General features: G+C 37.9%; 1 protein-coding gene across 1 annotated transcript in view; it reads left to right on the forward strand.

Moving 5' to 3' along the window:
* LOC108264651 (spectrin beta chain, non-erythrocytic 4) overlaps positions 1–24,118 on the forward strand; it is a 100,709-nt gene that overhangs the window by 10,483 nt on the left and 66,108 nt on the right. The window contains exons 4-15 of the mRNA XM_047155032.2: positions 38–129; positions 2,774–2,854; positions 4,094–4,209; positions 4,324–4,436; positions 5,182–5,369; positions 6,024–6,141; positions 6,930–7,088; positions 7,532–7,834; positions 9,287–9,437; positions 13,899–14,769; positions 18,036–18,173; positions 20,045–20,801. Of these exons, the coding sequence (XP_047010988.1) occupies positions 38–129; positions 2,774–2,854; positions 4,094–4,209; positions 4,324–4,436; positions 5,182–5,369; positions 6,024–6,141; positions 6,930–7,088; positions 7,532–7,834; positions 9,287–9,437; positions 13,899–14,769; positions 18,036–18,173; positions 20,045–20,801 (3,087 nt within the window). The remainder of the gene's footprint in view (positions 1–37; positions 130–2,773; positions 2,855–4,093; positions 4,210–4,323; positions 4,437–5,181; positions 5,370–6,023; positions 6,142–6,929; positions 7,089–7,531; positions 7,835–9,286; positions 9,438–13,898; positions 14,770–18,035; positions 18,174–20,044; positions 20,802–24,118) is intronic.

Genomic DNA, 24,118 nt, shown 5'->3' on the forward strand with positions numbered 1-24,118 from the left:
CTGCGCTGTGCATTGTGATCCTGATTTTCTTTGACAGATCCAAGTGATTAAAATTGAGACAGAGGACAACAGGGAGACACGCTCGGCTAAAGATGCACTGTTACTGTGGTGCCAGATGAAAACAGCAGGGTGAGACTCATTTTTCTCATGGGCAAGTCCATGTATATGTTTTCACAGAATAATAAAGTTAACTAAGTCCACTTAGGTGTCTGATGAGCTGTTGTTATGCTCAGAGTGAATGTTTAAATGAATGAACTAAAGAACAAGATCACTAAGTGTCACTTGCACACAGAGCAGAGTGTTTCATTCAGCCACATTCCACTGTTTCAATAGAGCCTTATTCTTATATTGAATATCCTCAGTAAGGCTGAGGCTGGAGTTGGCCTGAGAATACAAACCATGGTAAAAATGATGGAATCACCATACTTAGAGGATGCTCACCCAGATTTTTTACTGCATAGTAAATAAACAAAGCAATTTTGTTTAATAGCTGAACATTCTGGCTTCGTGAAACATACCTCAAGCAAATTAAATTAAATTGTTTTAGTTAATGCCGTATTTTTTCCAGATCAAGTAGAGGGAAAAAATTCTGGAATCACTCAATGTTGAGGAAAAAATTATGGAATCATCAACAAAAAAAATCACAATTAGTACTTTGTTGCTCCTCCTCGGGCTTCTATGATGGCTTGAATTAATTGATTCACTAATGAAAAACAATACTCTCCATCAAGCTAGTTCCAACTTTCTCGATTAGCGTTTGAGAGATCAGCTTTGCAGGATGGAGCCTTGTCATGGACCAATTTTTAAAATTTTCAACAGCTTGAGATCCGGGCTGTTTGCTGGCCATGTCATTACGTTGATGTGCCTTTTCTGAAGAAAAGATGTAACACTGCCCTGTGGCAAGATGCATTATCATCCTGAAAAATGGGTTAATCATCACCAAACCTGTTTTCTATTGATGGAATGAGAAAAGTGTCCAAAATTTCAATGTACAACTGTGCATTGACTGTTGAGATGTCCTCTGGTCCTTTATCTGACATGTGACCTTGTATCATAAATGAGTGGAAATTTGATTGTTTTCTTCAGGCAGTCATCTTTATATGCTTCATTAGAACAGCACCAGACAAAAGTTCGAGCATCATCTCCTTGGCCAATGCAGATTCGTGATTCATCACTGAATATCACTTTCATCCAATCATCCACACTCCTTGATAACCTTGTTTTCTTCTGTTTAGGTGTTAGCGGTAGTTTTCATTTGGCTTTTCTATATAAATCCCATTTCATTCAGCCGATTTCTTACAGTTCTGTCACAAGCACTGACTCCTGTTTCCGCGCATTTGTTTTTCATTTGTTTTGTTGTGCATTTTCTATTTTCAAGGCCTATCGCTTTGAGTTTTCTATTCTGACGTTTGCTGTCTTTCTTGGTATACCCGTATGTTTTCCTTTTATAACCTTCCCATTTTGTTTATACTTGCACCAAATTTTAGACACATGTTGGGGAACAACCAACATCTTTTGCAACACTCCGTGTTGGATTTTCTTCTTGACAGAGTTTTATAATCCTTTCCATTGTTTCAGTTGACAACTCTCTTGTTGGGGCCATGTTTCCTTTCAAAAAGTTCAAGGTAAAGGTCTGTAAGCACACTTTTAAGGTCTGTAAGCACTCTCTTTTAACCGGAGACTAATTTGCATTTTTAGACTTGTGTTGGTATTTGTTTTAGAAGTGCAAATTATAAGGAGATTCCATAAGTTTTTCCTCAACATTGAGTGATTCCATAATTTTTACCTCTACTTGATCAGGGGAAAAAATATGCCATTAATTAAAATATTTCATTTAAATTTGTTTGAAGTATGTTTCACAATGCCAGAATGTCCAGCTATTAAACAAAAAAATTTTTGTTCATATTTGTGTTTTGTTTATTTGCTACGAAGTAAAAAAGCCGGGTGAACATCCTCTAAGTGTGGTGATTCCATCATTTTTGCCAGGGGTTGTAATTAGAATTTCATTTATTTATGTAAGTACTGAGTTGTGTGTTAACAGAATTTGATCCTAACACAAATTAGATATAACAATAGGGCATCTATTAGCCATTTGAAAATAATTTAGCATTTTGAGTGCAAAGACATCTAAAATGACGAGATGACGAGACACTTTTGTAAGGAACCAAATCAAAAATGTCACTCTTAAACTACAAACCTGTAACAGTGAAGATACAGTAGTCTCTAGACTAACACTTCCTGGTTTGAATACAGGGGAAAACCCCACCTGGTGCATCGAACATTAAGGTACTACAACAACTTTGGGGCAGATACTTGGACAGATACTGTACCACAACAAATGCAAACAGCATATGCAAAGAAAAGAATTCACTTGAATTGTACATACTGTATATACATAACTGTATATACTGTATGTACATATAAGGTTCATATAGGTTGTCTTTCTAATTGTCACATACAGCATACTAGGCTGCATAATGCTACAATAAATAGTATGTACCCTACTACATTGTGCAGCATAAAGTATTCATGTGTGCCATTTTGATAACAACACTGGTATTATTGGAGGAAGGCATTACAGTTACGTTTATCGATCAGCAAAAGTAGAAACCACAGCTATAAGAATTTGTACATAATGAGGTTTTTGTTTTGGGCTTACAGACAGTTTCCCCGAAAACAGAGGGAAAATATGAAAACCAATATTTAATCATTTATAATATAATCAACTAGTATTGTAAGTAACCAACCAAATTTTCTGCATGTGTGTCTTCAGATATCCTGAAGTGAACATCCACAATTTCACCACATGCTGGAGAGATGGATTGGCTTTCAATGCCCTTATTCATCGACACAGGTCAGGAAAACACATGCTCATACCATGTAAGACATTGTTTTTATGGACAAATCAAAATATACACTCACCGTCCACTTTAGTAGGAACACCTGTACACATACTCATTTATGCAGTTACGCATCCAATCAGCCAATCATGTGGCAGCAGCACAATGGATTATATAAAGCAGGTAAAGGTCAAGAGCTTCAGTTAATGTTCACATCAAACATCAGAATGAAGAAAAAGTGTGATCTTTTGAATGTGAGCCAAACTGGACAGTTGAAGATTAGGGAAAAAAATTACCTAGTCTTTTTCCAGTCTTCAAATGTCCAGTTTTGGTGAGCCTGTGCCCATGATAGCCTCAGATTCTTGTTCTTGGCTGACAGGGTGGAATCGAATGTGGCCTTCTGTTGTTGTAACCCATCCAGCTCAGGCTTTGATGTATTGTGCGTTTTGAGATGCTTTTCTGCTCAACACGGTTGTGAAGAGTACTTATTTGAGTTACTATAGATTTCCTGTCAGCTCCAGTCTTGTCATTTTCCTGTAATTTCTCTAATCAACAAAGTGTTTCAGCCTGCACACCTTCCACTCACAGGATGTTTTTTTTTTTTTTTTGCATCATTATATGTAAACCCTAGAGACTGTTGTGTGTGAAATTCCCAGGAGATCAGCAGTTTCTGAAATACTTAAAAATACCACCACACCTGGCACCAACAACCATGCCACAGTTAAAGTCACAGAGATCACACATTTTTTCCCCCATTCTGATGTTTGACGTGAACATTAACTGAAGCCCTTGACCTGTATCTACATGATTTTATGCATTGTGCTGCTGCCAGGTGTTCAGGTGTTCCTAATAAAGTGGACAGTGAGTGTAATAATTATCCCAACGTTCCATTCAGGAGGAGTCCACCTACGTATGATGCATTTTTGGACACTGAGATAAAGGACAGCGGTCTGTATTTTTGTACCAATATGAAAAAGCATCGCATGTGCTCTTCTGAGAGAAGGCAATCACATCATTCTTTTCCCTATAAAAGGAAATAGTGGACAGAAGTAATGAAAAAATATCATTGCATAAATGTTGTATTGGAATCATAATACTGGAACTGTGATAAATTATCATGACATAAATATAAAATTTTTTAGTATATTTCATTTTCTAAAATATATCATATTTTATGTTTAGTCAATGCACACAAATGCTTTTCTCTCCCTCTAAAAATCACTGATTTAAGATGAGTATCATTCGTGTTTCAGGCCTGATTTGATCGAATTTCACAAGCTGACCAGATCGAATGCTACACACAATCTGCAACAAGCTTTCAATATCGCCGAGCAGAGCCTCGGACTCACTAAACTTCTTGATCCAGAGGGTACAATTTAATCATCTACACATTATACCCCGCTATATAGTGTCATTAAATTGATTAAGTGAGGTTTTCTTTCTTAATTTTATTTCTTAAAAATTAACACATTTTATCTTTCAGATGTGAACACTGAGAATCCAGATGAGAAGTCTATTATAACATACGTTGTGTCCTACTACCACTACTTCTCCAAAATGAAAGCTCTTATAGTAGAGGGCAAAAGAATTGGAAAGGTGAGAGGACTAATATCCAGGGTATTTCAATTTATTTTACATGACACAGATATATAACAAATATATACATACACTACCAGTGAAAAGGTTAGACACACTCATTCTTTATTTTTATTATTTTTCCCCACACATTTTAGAATAATAATAATGTCATCAAAACTCTGGATTAACACAAATGGAACTATGGAAACTATGTTGTGACAAAAAATCCTAAATAAATCAAAATAATTTAGTATTTTAGCATCTTAAGTAGAATTGCCTAGAATTTCCAGAAATGTATTCTTGGCATTTTCTTAACCAGTTTCTTGAGGAATCCCCCTGAGATGTTTTTAAAACAGTATTAAAGGAGTTCCCACCTATGCTGGACACTTATTGGCTGCTTGTCAGAATATTTCGCTCCGAGTCATCCGTTTAAAAAAAGCAACATTTTTTTTGTAAAGAAAATGTTAGTTTTCGAATGAATTTTTTTTATAAAGTGTCCACAAACTTTTGACCAGTAGTGTATTTTTCACAAATTCACGGTTATAGCTGGGCAAAATATAATCTCTGTGGCTATATTTCTCCTCCAATAAACATACACAAAAAAAGCCCCACTACATTTATTAATTTTGACTAGTTTGATATTTGAACTGAGCCTAAATTTAGAAACAAATATATCGCACCAAAGTGACACTCATGACATTAACCACAAAATTATTACTTATAAATGATGATTCCACGATGACATGATGTCTTTTCCCTGTAGGTGTTGGATAACGCCGTTGAAGCTGAGAAGATTATTCAGCGTTATGAAGCTCTGGCGTCCGATCTGCTGGAGTGGATTGAAAAAACCATTAGCATCATTAGCAACCAGAAGTTTGCTAACTCTCTAACAGGAGTACAGCAACAGCTGCAGGCCTTCACAACCTACTGCACCATTGAGAAGCCTATAAAGTATGCAACACACCAAAGCATTAGCTTAAGTGCAGCCATTGTTAGTATTCTTTCCACTGAACAGCATTAGCAATTATCATGCTCATCTCACAACTTATTTTAACATTTACCATTAGCACATTCTCATTTATCAGCTAGTACCATTTTATCTAGCAATTGCCTAAAGGCACCTACTATCGACATTTTACCGGGTTTACTGAGTAACGTTAATACACGTTTGTTTTTATTGCGACTGTATTGTGTTTGTTAAAAAGGTAGTATTAAAAGCATCAATAGTAGCTGTCTTTACAGCAACGTTAGACAATAATAGTAATTGTATAAAACAATATTGATCATTTGAGATGTCTTTCCACAGCATAGGTTTACATTAGCCAATAACACTATTGGTGGCCTCATGGATACCAAATAATATTATTATTACAAGATAATATTACTGTTATTTAGTACTATATTCTAACACTAATATTAATATTAATATTATTTATTATTTTTAATTGTTGTATTCCAATTTGCTTGGAGTCAATTTCCTACAAGGAAATATTACTTGTGTGTTGTGTAACTTTGTGTATATTGTTTGGAAAATGTTTACTTTAACTGTATTAATACATAATGGCTTTGAAACATTAATTGTGAAAACATGTTTTTTTCTGGCAGGTTCCAGGATAAAGGGAACCTTGAGGTGCTACTCTTTACTATCCAAAGCAAACTCAGAGCCAACAACCAGAAGCTATATGTGCCTCATGATGGAAAGCTCATTTCTGACATCAACAAGGTAGAACTAGTAACCAGTGGTGGCTGCTAGTGATATTAGATGGGGTAAATGGGGTTTAACTTGACAATGAAACTATTAGGGTTGAGTTATATTATGTTACAAAATCTCATTGATAATAATAATAATAATAATAGCCCAAATGGAGGTCAGATCTCAGTGTGTGTAATCACATGACACAACTGTCACCGATAGGCTGCGTGAATCTACAGTGTTAAGCTTGTTACGCCTAACCCACAGCGTCGCTTCATACCATTCTGTGTGGTTTTTCTTACAACCGCTGGTGGTGGTGTTGCACTCATTTATTAATTGCAAATAAGAAATATGGATCCCAAAAATTAAAGCTTATATTAATTTTCTTTCCTTTAAAGGACAGGGAGCTTAGTCTTGCTAACCCATTGACGCTAGCTGCCCCTTTAATAACTGTTTATGTGTGTGTATATGAAAATGTATGGAAGAAAGAATGGTTACTGCTAAAGCTTTGTCTAAAAATGTAATTCCACTTGTGCAGATAGCTCTGTTTTCCTTAGACACTGGTACCTTATTTTTGTGGTTGGTATTCCTGAAGTTTAGGTTGATTTGATCCCTAATCTAACAGCTAAACGACCTCACGTGTGCAGATGAAGTACTTAAAAACTACCCTTACATTGGCTAATGGGAAAAGAAGAAGGGAAAATTTGATAAGGGAGCTTTAAAAAAGACCTGGAATGTAGGGTATGGGTTTTAAAATATACTGTAATGTGCTTGTTCTAAATGCTCTTTTACAATGGATATCTGTTTTCTTGTTTAAGGCATGGGAAAGGCTAGAGAAGGCAGAGCATGAAAGGGGTGTGGCTTTAAGGAAAGAGCTGATTCGTCAGGAGAAACTTGAGCTACTTGCTCAGCGGTTTGATCACAAAACCACCATGAGGCAGGCGTGGCTTAATGAGAACCAGCGGCTTGTTTCCCAGGTAAAGCAGTATGCTGGTTATAACAATATGATTTGAGGTTTTTAGGTTTATGGTATGGTAATTTATTTTACTGGTTAATTTCAATGGTTGTCCCATTCGCTCCATCGCATTTTTACACTGCCACCTGTACACATACACATTATCAGGAGAAGCCTTGAGCATGGCGGTGGCTTTTGGAAATCCATTACCATCAGGATAATGTTTATACTCATCAAATTGATTATAGAGAATTTGAGCTATAGGATTGGCTAATTATAATTATGTGTGTTTTTCTCTAAGGATTTTGCTGTTAATTGTTATAAATTGCTCATTTTGAGCAGTGTACCTGCTGCTGAGGCATAAACTGCAGAGTAGGGTTAAGCTTCCACTGTACATGTATTCCTCCAGAGAGCCCCAAAAATATTGATAACATTTCTTCATTTTGTCATGCATTTTTCTTTCAGGACAATTTTGGCTATGATCTGCCAGCAGTAGAGGCGGCAATGAAGAAGCATGAGGCGATCGAGGCTGACATCTCGTCATATGAGGAGCGCATGGGTGCGGTGGTGGAGCTGGCCATGGAGATGGAGAGTGAAGGATATTACGACATCAGACGTATTATGGCTAGGAAAGACAACATTATAAAACAATGGGATCTGCTCAAAGAGCTTGTGACGGCTCGAAAAACACGGTTGGAGAAAAACCTAGCGCTACAAAAAACCTTCCAGGAGATGGTCTACATGATCGACTGGATGGAGGAGATGCAGGTGTGAGAGAAACATAATATTCTTTCTAAATTATACAAAAATCAGTTATAAAACATTTTATATAGATTGGTAAAATACATTGCCATTCCATGTATGTACTGTATCTGTGTCCAGCCGTCTATAATATAAAACAGCAATTTAATCTTTGTGCGTCAATTAAAAAAAGTTATACGTAGGTCCATAGAGGACAAAAATGTCCATGTCCAAAAACTGTCATAAAAAATATTATATATGAATATTTTTTTCCACTTTCACTGACATCAAACATTCATTCATTTTCAGAATTGTAACCATTTACATGCTGGTTTGCTTACATAATGCCACAGATGTTTTTTATTTTATGAAAAAAAGAAAAATAATAATTATTTTCCATACACTAAATGCTAAGCAGAATTTTGTTTCTTTGATTATTACAGTCTTTGATATGTCAATGATTAACAACAACATTTTTGATGCATTCATAATTTTTATGCAGGGTCAGATAAAAAAAAAAAAACCTACCACTCAGGTCCATAAAGGACAAAAATGTCCATGTCAAAAAACTGTCATAGAATATTAGATATTAATATTTTTTACACTTTCACTGACTTCGATTTTTTACTAGCATCAGTTCTGATCATAATTACCAAACATTCATTCATTTTCAGAATTTTAACCCTTTAAACGCCAGTTTCTTTTCATAATGCAAAAATCTTCAAAGCTCAGTAACCTTCTTTGACTCATATACGTGGGGTGGGATTTGTGATTTCCTCTACAATATAATTTCTTTCTTTCAAACTGTTCACATATAAAAATTTTCAGTACACACATACAAACCACAACTCTGTTATCCATACAAACACACCCACACAATTATAGCTGCATCATTTATTCAGTTGGTCTGCAGTGCTCTATAATATAGCAGAATCAGAAAAAAGGAAAAGCATGTATTTTCCCCATAGGCTAAACCTGAGAAAATAGTACACATTTCAGAAATAAAAAAACAACAAAAAACATTGTGTTTTGAAACCTTGTCAACAAAATAAAAGCCTATTAACGTCACAGGGATTAAATATTGCATGGGTTTCAGTGTGGACATTTTTGTCCTTAAGGTCCTTAGTGTAACTATTTTGTGTACCTAGTTTAAAATAGATTTATGAAAGCAAAGAGGGTGAAATATTAAAATTCCAATAAAAATACACACCTTTTGCTAAATTTATGCTGTTTGCATTAACACAGACAAAATGACAATGAAAGGGTTAACTCAAGGGTTAATATTGTTCAATCATTTAAGTTAATTTTTACTATTGTCTATATATAACAATGCAAGTAATATCACTTAATACATTTAATTACTAGCATGAAATAGAATAACATGCTTATTGATTAGCACATTGTTTATGTAACTGATGGTTTCGCAGTTTGTCTCTTTTATCTGTAGAAGCAGTAGTAAAATGATCTTGTCTTGTGCAGATGAAACTGCTCTCTAAAGACTTTGGGAAACACCTGCTGGAAGTGGAGGACCTGCTGCAGAAACACACTCTACAGGAGGCAGACATCACCGTACAGGCAGAGCGTGTGCAAACACTCAACACTGCTGCGCTTAAATTCACCACCATTGATGGTACGTCTGTCCTGAGACAATGAAGTAACATTTAGTAAACTATAATAATAATAATAATAATAATAATAATAATAATAATAACAATAGTTTCAATAGCACTTTTAAGAACAAATACACACTAATTGTGATTTTAACAAACCTTTTAAAAAACAAAACACACCATAGGTCTGCACCCATAATTGAATTTATGATATACTGTGATATTTAACATGCACAATAAACACTTCACACTTCACAGTATTGTAAGCAAATTACACAGTACTGCAAGCGCTTTGCACAATGAATACTTAATGCAGTATTGTGAATACACTGTATAGCCCAAAGTATGTGGATACATTGAGGGAAAAAAGTATTTGATCCCCTGCTAATTTTGTATGTTTGCCGACTGACAAAGAAATGATCAGTCTGTAATTTTAATGGTAGATTTATCTGAACAGTGAGAGACAGAATAACAACAAGAAAATCCAGAAAAACGCATGTCAAAAATGTTATAAATTGATTTGCATTTTAATGAGGGAAATAAGTATTTGACCCCCTCTCAATCAGAAAGATTTCTGGCTCCCAGGTGTCTTTTATACAGGTAACGAGCTGAGATTAGGAGCACACTCTTAAAGGGAGTGCTCCTAATCACAGCTTGTTACCTGTACAAAAGACACCTGTCCACAGAAGCAATCAATCAATCAGATTCCAAACTCCCCACCATGGCCAAGACCAAAGAGCTCTCCAAGGATGTCAGGGACAAGATTGTAGACCTACACAAGTCTGGAATGGGCTACAAGACCATTGCCAAGCAGCTTGGTGAGAAGGTGACAACAGTTGGTGCGATTATTCGCAAATGGAAGAAACACAAAAGAACTGTCAATCTCCCTCGGCCTGGGGCTCCATGCAAGATCTCACCTCGTGGAGTTGCAATGATCATGAGAACAGTGAGGAATCAGCCCAGAACTACACGGGAGGATCTTGTCAATGATCTCAAGGCAGCTGGGACCATAGTCACCAAGAAAACAATTGGTAACACACTACGCAGTGAAGGACTGAAATCCTGCAGCGCCCGCAAGGTCTCCCTGCTCAAGAAAGCACATATACATGCCCGTCTGAAGTTTGCCAATGAACATCTGAATGATTCAGAGGACAACTGGGTGAAAGTGTTGTGGTCAGATGAGACCAAAATGGAGCTCTTTGGCATCAACTCAACTCCCCGTGTTTGGAGGAGGAGGAATGCTGCCTATGACCCCAAGAACACCATCCCCACCGTCAAACATGGAAGTGGAAACATTATGCTTTGAGGGTATTTTTCTGCTAAGGGGACAAGACAACTTCACCGCATCAAAGGGACGATGGACGGAGCCATGTACCGTCAAATCTTGGGTGAGAACCTCCTTCCCTCATCAACGGCATTGAAAATGGGTCGTGGATGGGTATTCCAGCATGACAATGACCCAAAACACATGGCCAAGGCAACAAAGGAGTGGCTCAAGAAGAAGCATATTAAGGTCCTGGAGTGGCCTAGCCAGTCTCCAGACCTTAATCCCATAGAAAATCTGTGGAGGGAGCTGAAGGTTCGAGTTGCCAAACGTCAGCCTCGAAACCTTAATGACTTGGAGAAGATCTGCAAAGAGGAGTGGGACAAAATCCCTCCTGAGATGTGTGCAAACCTGGTGGCCAACTACAAGAAACGTCTGACCTCTGTGATTGCCAACAAGGGTTTTGCCACCAAGTACTAAGTCATGTTTTGCAGAGGGGTCAAATACATATTTCCCTCATTAAAATGCAAATCAATTTATAACATTTTTTAACGTGATTTTCTGTATTTTTTTTGTTGTTATTCTGTCTCTCACTGTTCAAATAAATCTACCATTAAAATTATAGAATGATCATTTCTTTGTCAGTGGGCAAACGTACAAAATCAGCAGGGGATCAAATACTTTTTTCCCTCACTGTACCTGACCATCACACTCCTATGCGGGCCTTCCCCAAATGGTGGCCGCAAAGTTTGAAGCACACAATTGTGCCTGGATCAGACTTGTTGCAAAATGACAATGCCCCTGTGCACAAAGTGAGGTACGTACAGTAAAAGATTAGGTTTGCAAAAGCTGGAGTGGAAGAACTAGTGTGTCCTGCAAAGAGCCCTGACCTCAACCTCACTCAAAGCCTTTTGCTATTAATAGGAATGCTGACTGCACCCCAGACCTCCTCGCCCAACACCAGTGTGTGAATTCAGTTGAATTTTTTTGTGAATGGGAACAAATCCCCACAGCCATGTTCCAAAATCTCTCTCAAAGCCTTTCCAGATGAGTGAAGTTTATTATAACAGCCAAGGGGACTAAATCTAGAATAGGATGTTCAACAAACACACATAAGTATCCAGGTCAGGTATCCACATACTTTTGGCAATCTAGTGTACTCCATACAGTGTCATGAACACTTCATACAATATGATGAAAATGTCACACAGTATTGCACAGTACGCCATCACCAGAAGTGATGTAAGATTATATATTTGCATTGGTTTTTGTTCCTGTATTTGTAGTTTTAGTTGTAGGTTGTGCATACATAACACACAGTATGCATGTACCCATAATTGATTTTATGATGTACTGTGATATTCAACATGCACAATATTTTAAACATTTCATTTTTGCAAGTTTGCAAAGTATTGCAAACACAATATCATGAACATACTTCATACACTTTGCGCAGTATCACAAAAACACTTCATATCTATGAAAACACTTTGCACAGTATCGTGAGCACTTCGTACAGTATTGTGCACACGTCATACAGCTTTGTATATTTGTACTGATTTGATTTTGTTCCTGTATTTATTGTTGTGATTTAAGTGCATGTTTTTCAATCTGTGATGCTTTAATCCAAAATTTAAAAACCGTGTGTTGAGAGTGCCACAGAAGACATAACTGTTATTTAACTTATAATAAAGTCATTTAATTGCTCAAAAACACATCAATGTCCACAATAAAATACAACCCCAATTCCAAAAAAGTTGGGACGCTGTGTAAAATGTAAATAAAAACAGAATGCAATGATTTGCAAATCTCATGAACACATATGTTATTCAGATTAGAACATAGAAAACATATCAAATGTTTAAACTAAGGAAATGTACCATTTTAAGTAAAAAAAAAATAAGGTAATTTTGAATTTGATGGCTGCAATGCGTCTCAAAAAAGTTGGGATTAGGGCAACAAAAGGCTGGAAAAGTAAGTGTTACTAAAATGAACCAGCTGGAGGTTAATTGGCAATATTGCATGCCCGTGATCTTCGGGCCCTCTGGTGGCACTGCATTAAAAACAGGCATGATTCTATAATGGAAATCACTTTTTGAGCTCAGAAACACCTCCAGAACTCATTGTCTGTGAACACAGTTCGCCATGCCATCCACAAATGCTGGTTAAAGCTCTATCACGCAAAGAAGAAGCCATATGTGAACATGATCCAGAAACACTGCCGTCTTCTCTGGGCCAAAGCTCAGTTAAAATGGACTGTCAAAGTGAAAAACTGTTCTGTGGTCAGACGAAGTGAAATTTGAAATTCTTTTTGGAAACCATGGATGCCGGGTCCTCTAAACTAAAGAGGACTAAAGAGGAGAGGGACCATCCGGCTTTTTATCAGTGCTCAGTTCAAAAGCCTGCATCTTTGATGGTATGGGGGTGCATTAGTGCCTATGGAGTGGGCAGTGTGCACATCTGGAAAGGCACCATCAATGCTGAAAGGTATATACAGGTTTTAGAGCAACATATGCTTCCATCCAGATTCCATCCCATCTTTACTTCTGAGAGACTCTGCCTCTCTAAGATACTCTTTTTATACCCAATCATGTTACTGACCTATTGTAATTAACATAATTAGTTGTAAAATGCTCCTCCAGCTGTTTCCTTTTAGTAACACTTACTTTTCCAGTCTTTTGTTGACCACGTCCCAACTTTTTTGAGACGTGTTGCGGCCCTCAAATTAAAATTACCCTATTTGTTTCTTAAAATGGTACATTTCCTCAGTTTAAACATTTGTTATGTTTTCTATGTTCTATTGTGAATAACATATGGGTTTATGAGATTTGCAAATCATTGCATTCTGTTTTTATTTACATTTTACACAGCATCCCAACTTTTTTGGAATTGGGGTTGTATGTAACTCAAATAAACCATATAAGTTCTCTTTTGTCCCTATAGCGATATAACTTAAGGCAACAGCAATAAGAACAAGATATCAGTAGATGAAGTTTCAATTAGATGGTTTTAGTATAATTGTTTAAATAACTTTTCAAGCCAAAAACTGGTAAATGGGAAATAAATGGCCACGACAGTTAAAGAAAATTGGGGAACACTGGATTAATCTGAGAATCTGATTTGCTGCAGCCAATCATTTGGATATATTGTTTCATCATGTCATAAATAATTAGTATACAACTGAATATATCATTATATCTCTCTTGGTCTTTTGTAGGATACCAGCCATGCGACCCTCAGGTGATCTGCAATCGTGTTAATCATGTGAGCACTTGTCTGGAGGAACTGAAACAGCTCGCCGCTAAACGTCGCTCTGAGCTGGAGGATTCTCGTGAGCTCTGGGTTTTCTTCCAGGAAGTAGAAGAGTCTGAGTGCTGGATGCGCGAGAAGATTGCGATCCTGAACACACAAAGCTGCGGTAAAGATCTGAGCAGCGTCCTAAAGCTCCTGCAGAAGCACAAGAGCCTAGCTGGTGAGCTGTTAGCTCGACGTGCACTTCTCCAGCAGACTATGAAAAAGGGAAAGCAAATTGTCACGCAGAAACGGTTGCACACAGCTGGAATAAATGATAAGTTGATGGAGGTGAAGGAAGATTGGAAAAGACTAGAGGATCAAGCCGCAATGAGACTTGGCCACCTGCAGGAGGCGCTGGATTTCTTTCAGTTTAGTGCCGAAATGGATGATCAGCTAGCATGGCTTCAAGATGCTTACAGACTTGTCTCCAGTGACGATTTTGGTCACGATGAGTTTTCTACGCAGTCGCTGCTCAAGAAGCATGTCCGTGTTCGTGACGAAGTGGACAAGCACCGGCAAAATGTTGTAGCACTCCGTAAACATGCAGTAGTGCTGCCACTTTATTATGGAGAGCTAGAGGAAGTGAAGGAGCGGATACAGGAAGTGGAGCGTGTGTACAGTGAGGTAGCAGAGGTTGCGGTGATGAGACAGCAGTGGCTGAACGATGCTCTTGCTGTCTACCGCATGTTCAGTGAAGTGAATGCATGTGAACTGTGGATTGATGAGAAGGAAAAATGGCTGAAGAAAATGGATGTTCCTGAGAGACTTGAGGATGTTGAGGTGATTGCTCACAGGTAGGAGAGTAAATTAAATTCAATACACACATTATACGTTTGCCAGTAATTTTATTTGTTGACTTAATGATGATTTAAAAGATTAACTTTGTATCTGTTATTTCCTAGATCAGGCATTTTTGCTCACTGAGTGACTGATTGACTGGCAAAGTAACTTGCTGATCCTATTATTTTGAATTGCCCATTCTCAGGCATTGCTTGAAGGGACAACTAGTGTACTGCAGATACACTATGTGGCCAAAAGTTTGTGGACACCTGACCATCACACCCATATGTGCTTTCCAGTAGATTTTGGAGCATGTCCGTGGGAATGTGCCCATTCTGTCACAAGAAGGGTGCTACAGCCATATTTCCATGCAGCTCTCGCTTAGTTTCCCACTGAAGCTAAGCAGGGTTGAGCCTGGCCAATACCTGGATGAGTGACCTGCTGGGGTAAACTAATGTTGCTGCTGGAAGTGGTATTAGTGAGGCCAGCAGCCTGTGCTCACCCTGTGGTCTGTGTGGGACCTAATGTCCCAGTATAGTAACGGGGACACTATACTGTAAAAACAGCACCATCTTTCGGATGAGACATTAAATCCTAGTTTTAAAAAAATCCAACCTTAAAACCAAGGTCCTGACTCTCTGTGGTCATTAAAAATCCCAGGACATTTATCGTAAAAGAATAGGGGTATACCACACTGTCCTGGTGACATTCCCCCATGCCCTTCTCTATCATGGTCCCCTAATAATCTCCATCACTGAATTGTTTACATCAATATCTCCTCTCCACTAATAGCTGGTGTGTGGTGGGTACCCTGTCACTGGAACTGGAAATTATTGAGCAGAAGTGTAAAGTGTAAATGTAAAGCGCTGATGTGTCTAGAAAAGCACTATATAAATGTAACTAACTAAAAGGGTATTAGTGAGGTCAGATACTGATGTTGTGTGAGAAGGCCTGGAGCACGCTGGCGTTCCAGCTTCATTTCAAAAGTGTTCAGTGGAATTGAGGTTAGGGCCACTTGAGTTTGGCAAACTGCCTTCATGGACCTTGCACAAGGGCATTGTCGTGCTGGAACATGCTTTGGCTAGGCCTTTTAGTTTGTAATTGTCCAATTGAGGAACCACATATGGGTGTGATGGTCAGGTGTTCACAAACTTTTGCCAAATGTCTATACACTAGATGGTGTGTATTTACTAGATACACCTAAAATATGACTCTCTCAAGGAAAAAGTGCCTACTCTAGTGCAGATACCTATACCACAGGTGTTTTTTTGTGTGTGTAAAAAAACTTGAATGTCCTGGTCATACATTGTGGATTCAACAAAGAGTCAGGTACCTGAGTTATTATTGTGCAGGAAAGTGGATATAGGTGGATATAGGTTCAATTGAGTGTAACTGAGACAGCAACGGCTTAATGTGCATTGAATCGGCAGGTGACTCTCCAAGAAGTGTTAATTTAATTCAGTTCTGAAATCTGAGCTCTCTGTAAAATTTTACAGTTGAATTTTACATTTACAGTACATTTATTCTTTTAATGGTCACATATACAGTAGAGCACAGTGAAATTGTTTTCTTCGCATACCCCAGCCTGTCAGGAAGCTGGGGTCGGAGTGTGTGGTCAGCCATGATGCGGCACCCCTGGAGCAGGGAGGGTTAAGGGCCTTGTTCAAGGGCCTTGTTCAAGGGCCTTGTTCAAGGGCCTTGTTCAAGGGCCTTGTTCAAGGGCTCCACAGTGGCAGCTTGGCAGTGCTGGGGCTTGAACCCCTGACCTTCCAATCAGAAACCCAGAGCCTTAATCGCTAAGCCACCACTGCCCCCTAGCAGATACTTTTATTTTGTAAGGTAAACAGCATAGAGCACAAATAGCAGTTTGTTTATGGCTAACTAGCTAGCCAGCTTAACTGCACTTCAAAATACTGTCTTGCTTAGTTGCACTGTAGGACTAAAAATAAAATGATATTATCTTAATCCACTGCTATCCTATGACCAACGGCAGGAATTGGAACAGTCGAAGGTTAAAGGCGCATTAACCTTATGACTTATATCTGACTCCAAAATTCAATTAAAGATCTAAATCCAATACTGATTCACTTAAGGATCTGACACCAATAATTATTTAGCTTAACAGCCTTTTACTTAAGGTGCTAAAAGGATAAAATCTCAGTGTTCATGTTACATTTAATTTAAAACGGCTTCATACTAAGCTTCCACTATAAAGTGACATTTCTACGCCAGAGGTTTGTATATGGCCTACTTATTAAATAATTATTTGTTTAGCTCAGAGGATTTTTATAGACATGCAAACCTTTCTGATTTACTTATCAGAGGTTTTTATTTGAACTCTAAACAAGTATTAGCCTTGTATACTAGCTTGTCAGAGGTCACTTTCAAACGTGACTAATGTACCAAAACTTCAGCTAGAAAACTATTTCTAGCAATCAAACAAATCACGCATTATTAATGCACCATACTTTTCTCCAAAATAACTGAGTATTGTAGAGTTAGCATAATTATAGTGTTTACTGTACTGGGCATAATACAGGAATAACATGTAATAACAAGTAAATGTGGAAACTTTTACAGCAGAATGAATGGATGAACCTGAGTGGCTAGCATACAGTATGATGTGGATGGAATTGCATCCAAAGGAGCTCAGATGAGACCAGATCATACAGGTCTCTTCCCCAAGACATTCCTCATTCTCTAGGGCTTACTCTCATACACAACACCTCCATGAAGTGTATAATGACCAGAGTATCAAATGAGACTGACATTATGTATTTTATGGCAGGATGGACTCCAAGTCATGTAGACTCGCCCCAAAGCGTTACATGCTAATTTGGTTCCTACAGTAGGAATGAGCTTGTGAAACAATGGCAAAAGGTCCCATGTTTAGATGGTGATGAGACATTTGATTGTCTTTGATTGTCACAGTGTTGTGCCTGTCTTGGACAACCTTGAAGACTTGCACTCTTACTATACTGCCAAAACATGCATTTCTGTGGAGTAGGGACAGAGGGCTTTGTGGAAGGCAATGGTGTTACTTATATGGGGTAGCCCGACACGTGCACAAACACGGCATGCAATTTCAGGTGCGCCCATATACAACACAACGTGCCACTACTGGACAGGAGGAGTGTTCTGGGTTGGGATGGGATTCATAGATGTTTATCTATGATGCAAGAGTACTATTACAGAAGAGAGTTGCAGATATCTTCTGAATAAGGGCAGTGTTGCTTTGGTGTTGGGTGAATGGTGAAATAGATGCCTTTCTGTCTGTTAGGTTTGAGAGCCTGGACCAGGAGATGAACAGCTTGATGGGAAGGATCCTGGATGTGAATCTTATTGTTCAGCAGCTCTTGGACGGTGACCATCCCAGTTCCACTGAGGTCAGAGGGTGTCAGGATCACTTGAACAGCAGGTAACACACTTGTGGGACTTTATTCATACCTGGTTAATTTAAATGATAATAATTAATGAAAATAAACAAAAATTGGTGATAGGGAGAAATATCCCAGAGGCCCACCATTCTTCATGATTATGAGAATGCTAATATTATGTTGTATGATAGTATGCAGTATGGTATACTGACAAAGAATTGTAGTGTAACCTACTGTCTGTATACTATATGGCCAAAAGTACATGGACACCTGAGTATTGAACATCCTATTCCAAAACCATGTGTATTAATATTGAGTTGTTTCCCCTTTGCTGCTATAACAGCCTCCACCCTTCTGTTAAGGCTTTCCACTTTTGTGCACCTTCAGCCACAAGAGCACAAGAGGTTGGGCTCTGATGTCGGGCAAGAAGGCCTGTTGCGAAGTTGGCATTCAGATTCATCCCAAAGATGTTCAGTGTGTTTGAGATCAGGGTTCAGTGCAGGCCACTTAAGTTCTTCCACACCAGCCTTGGGAAACCATGTCTTTATGGACCTCACTTTGTGCACAGGGGCATCGCCATATTAGAACAGGTTTTTGCCTCTTAGTTCCAGTGAAGGAAGATCTTAATGCTACAGCATACAAAGACTTTCTAGACAATTGTGTGTTGTGTTCATTAACAGCTGTGGCAGGTGATCAAATTAAACGAACTAGCTAACTATTTACTTCTTGCCTTGATCTGGTTCTTTTATGTAAAATGGCATGATTTTATGTAGCACTTTTTTCTTGTTTGCTGCTTACACAAGATGGCAAATTATAAGCATGTTTATGGGCAAACCTGTAAACATGATGCTCACGTGTGTGTGTGTGTGTGTGTGTGTGTGTGTGTGTGTGTGTGTGTGTGTGTGTGTGTGTGTGAGACCTTGGCAGAAATATGGTTCTATAAGGGTGCTGCCATCTGCTGCGGCTGATACATACTGAGCCAAGATGAACCCACTCAATACACACCCACACACACCCACACCGTCCTCCCTAACCACTGATAATAATAATAATAATTATTATTATTATTATTATTATTATTAGTAGTAGTAGTAGTATTGTTGTTGCTGTTGTTATTATTATTATTATTATTATTATTATTATTACTATTATTACTATTATTATTATCATTATTATTATCATTATGGATTATCAGGTAGTTAGCATATGTGTACCTAGTATAAAATTACTAACTTTAGCTCAAATAAAAAAAAAAACCTGAATATAGAACTGTGAGTTGCCTCATCTGCTATCACTGTGTTGTCACAATGAATCATGGCATTTTTGTGTCACCGAAGGATACATACTTGATATTTTGGTAGGATTAAAGCAAAGTCCATCTAGTAAAGTCTGTCTATTCAGCAGCCATCTTGGCAGTGCTCCTAGGTAGTTCTTTCCTATCATTCAAAACAAGGCTTCTATCTACACAAACATATCAAAACAACATGATGACCTTTCAAATATTTATTTTGGGTCAAATAACATAAAAAAAAAAAATCAAACTATTTTTGAGGTTGCTCTGACTACTGCCTGTGTGTTTCTCCATAACTAATGGAGAAATGTTTTGACCACTGAAAGATGAGTAAATTACAATACAGATTGAGAAACATCCCTATAGTCTAAAAGGGTCTATTCACAAGTGCAAACTTACTGTACTTATTTACTTTATATAATTTAAAGAGTATATCAGTAAGTATAATCTAAAATCTTTTTAATTAAAACGTCCCCTATGCAGAACAACGCAGAAACCCAATGAATCAGAAGACATAAACAATGTACTAAAGATTTGCTGTTTATTGGGTAGAACCTAATTTACTTTCGAGAAAGCTGCCATACATATACAAATAAAAGTTATTGTTGTTATCTGCTGCAGGTGGAACCATATGGTAGAGCTGGTTGAGCAGAAGAAGGATCATTTGGACTCTGTCCTTCGCATCCAGAATTATTTACTTGAGTGCAGTGAGATTAAATCACAGATTCAGGAAAAACGCAAAGCCATTGATTCTACGCAATATTCGGGCAGTGATCTGGGAAGCGTCTTAGCGCTGCAGCGGCGTTTGTCCACCATGGAGGGAGCTCTCGCTGTTCTAGAGCCCAAACTCATCCATTTGCAGCAGGAAGCAGAAGACCTTGCGACCTCTGAGCCACACAAAGCAGAGGAGATCCTGATTCCCTTTGAGGGTGTGAGTGTGGAGTGGGATGAATTGAAACGTACTCTTCAGGGTTGTGAGGATTCGCTGACCGTAGCTGGCCGGCTGCAGCAGTTCATTCAAGATTTGGATTCTTTTTTGACATGGATGGTACAGAAGCAGACGGAGGCAGCATCTAATGAGCTGCCCGAGTCTTTGGATGAGGCTGAGAGGCTCATCAACCTTCACGCAGCTCTTAACGAAGAAATTCGCAGCTATGAGGAGGATTTTGAGAGGCTGCAAGCTGTGAGGGAGCTGTTGGACTCGGAGGACACTCTACTAGCGAATGCTGCACTGCACCAGTGGCTCCAGAAACTTAGTGCAGGCTGGAACAAGCTGCTACAGATGTGGGAGAGCAGGAGGGATGAGCTAGTGCAGGCACACATCTACCATCTTTTCATGAAAGACGTCAAGCAGGCCGAGGCCTTCCTCAACAACCAGGTGAGACCTGTGCACTCATATAGTATAGAGTACATATGTGATGCAGCAAAGAAGAACAAGTATACCAAGTATATACAAGTACATATCAACACAAAGACACAGAACAGAACCCCGGATGCATTTTTGTTTACATGAAATGGGCGGGAAATTTTTTTTCTTTTTTTTTTTTGGCAAAAGTAGCATTAACAAGATGGCTAGTAGGTTACCTCATAGAACAAAAAAAGACTTCTATCTAGTGTTATTAAAAGCCTGTCAATTGAATTAGTGGATACAAAAACCACACAATTTTTATCACACAATTTCATAATAGAGAAAAAAACACAAAGAATTTTCAAATAAAAATCAAAACTCACCTTTTTCATTTGTTAGCTCATATGCCTGGTCATATTGTGCATAATTCACCAGTATCAGATCTTAAAAGACAATTTATATTCCTTCGAATACAGTACAGTAACTCTCCAGCTGGCTAAATGTTCAAATATTTTGAAAGAAAATAAACTTGCAGACAGAGGTGGGTAGTAATGCGCTACATTTACTCCGTTACATTTACTTGAGTAACTTTTTGAAAAGAAAAAAATAATAAAAGTACTTTTAACAGTAGGTTTAACTGGCCATACTTATACTCTTACTCACGTTCATTTTTAATCACAGAACTGTACTTTTACTACGCTACATTTGGTGGCATTTCTCCATTACTGTTAAATGTTAATGAATATATGTAGTTTTAATAATTAGTTTAGATCACATATAATGGTAGTGGTCTGAAAGCATCCGAAACAACTGCTCACTTTTTTTAGCGGCTCAGTCCTGGAAGATAATCCATGCACATACGCTGTTCTTTTGTTCTCTGTTGTGTTGCAGATGCTGACTTGTTTGTGTTGTTAACATGTTAAGATAGTCAACCGTTGGGTGTGTGTGGGGGGGTTTTTTGTTGAAAATGACAGGTTGTGTGTTGTTGTACCCATCACAGGACTGGGATACACTGCTTCATCTTGAACCCAGGTTTTATATCAGATAAACAGAGCAGACAGACTTTCAAGGAGAGGTGTGACTTAGAGTTCTCCATGTAGTCTGAGATTCAGGATTTCCCCTTCATTTTAATCAGATCCGAAGTAAATAGTAACTTGCTACTTGAGTTGTTTTCTTATTGAAAACTCTATTACTCATACACAAGTCATTATTAACATCATTCTTTTACTGTTACTTGTGTAATTATTTTATAAGCAGTTTTGCTTGTATTGAATAAAATGTTTGGCTAACGTGCTATATGAGAACACCACAGTTTATAGCCGAACCATCGACCAATGACTTGGTGACTTTTTTGAGGGCGTAAACATGAAAATTAAACATACGCTGTAATATGATGTTCTTGTACACATACATTATATGCCAACTCAGATAAGTCAAATGTCGCATGACACCAAACATGGTATTTGCCAATTTGATCTTGTCGTTTTACTACTGATACTTTTAAATCTTTTACATTTAACATGTATTAAAAAAATAACTATAATAATAGCCTGTTAATAATAAAGCAGATTAGCGATTCCGAGAGTTATTTTTTTAATCCGTATAAAAAGATTTTAGCATTTTACATCAAATTAGCACAGATTACATAAAATCAAAAATGTAATGTAAAAATACATTTACAGCAACATATACATCATAAATTGATCAAGGATCATGTTTGACAGTAATTGCTTTTTTCTTGTTTTGAGGTGTCAGTGATTATTACATCTAAATGCTGCACAGTGTACAAAAATCTTTGTAGATGCTCTGTGTTCAATTCACCTCAATGGGGACAATCTAGAAAGTCACCCTCACCAAGATGGTGGTGCTTTTACAGTGGTGTTTGAAAGTTTGTGAACCCTTTAGAATTTTCTATATTGCTTTATAAATATGACCTAAAACATCAGCAGATTTTCACATAAGTCTTCAAAGTAGATAAAGAGAACCCAATTAAACATATGAGACAACAATATTATCTTATAAAAATGATCCAATATTACATATCTGTGAATGGCAAAAGTATGTGAACCTTTGCTTTCGGAATCTGGTGTGACCCCCTTGTGCAGCAATAACTGTAACTAAATGTTTGCGGTCCTGCACATCGGCTTGGAACAATTTTTGCCCATTCTTCAGTACAGAACAGCTTCAGCTCTGGGATGTTGGTGGGTTTCCTCACATGAACTGATTGCTTCAGATCTTTTCACAATATTTCTATTGGATTAAGGTCAGGACTTTGACTCATCCATTCCAAAACATTAATTTTATTACTTTTTAATCATTCTTTGGTAGAATTACTTGGGTGTTTATGGTTGTTGTCTTGTGCATGACTTTCTCTTGAGATTCAGATCATGGACAGATGTGCTGATATTTTCTTTTATAATCCACTGGTATAATTCAGAATTCATTGTTCCATCAATGATGCCATGTCGTCCTGGCCCAGATGCAGCAAAACAGGCCCAAACCATGATGCTACCGTCACCATGTTTCACAGATGGGATAAGGTTCTTATGCTATAATGTACTGTTTTCCTTTCTCCAAACATAACACTTCTCATTTAAACCAAAAATTATATTTTGCTCTCCTTCGTCCACAAAACATTTTTCCACTTGTCTTCTGGCTTGTCCATGTGATCATTAACAAACTGCAGAAGGGCACCAATGTTCTTTCTGGAGAGCAGTGGCTTTCTTCTAGCAACCCTGCCATGCACACCATTTGTTTAGTGTTCTCCTGATGGTGGACTCATGAACATTAACATTAGCCAATGTAAGAGAGGCCTTTAGTTGCTTAGAAGTTACCCTGGGTTCCTTTGTGACCTCGCGGACTATTACACGTCTTACTCCAGGAGGGATCTTTGTTGGGTGACCCCTCCTGGGGAGAGGAACAATGTTCTTGAATTTCCTCCATTTGTACACAGTCTGTCTGACTGTGGATTGGTGGAGTCCAAACTCTTTAGAGATGGTTTTGTAACCTTTTCCAGCCTGATGAGCAACAACAACTCTTGTTCGGAGGTCCTCAGAAATCTCCTTTTTTCATGCCATGATACACTTCTACAAGCATGTGTTGTGAAGATCAGACTCTGATAGATCCCTGTTCTTTAAATAAAACAGGATGCTCACTCACACATGATTGTCTTCCCATTGATTGAAAACACCTGACTCTAATTTCACCTTCGATTTAACTGTTAATCCTTGAGGTTCACATACTTTTACCACTCACAGATATGTAATATTGGACTATTTGTCTTAATAAATAAATAACCAAGTGTAATATTTTTGTTTCAGTTGTTTAATTGGGTTCTCTTTGTCTAC

Source organism: Ictalurus punctatus, chromosome 4, assembly GCF_001660625.3.
Source record: "Ictalurus punctatus breed USDA103 chromosome 4, Coco_2.0, whole genome shotgun sequence".
Lineage (NCBI taxonomy): Eukaryota > Metazoa > Chordata > Actinopteri > Siluriformes > Ictaluridae > Ictalurus > Ictalurus punctatus.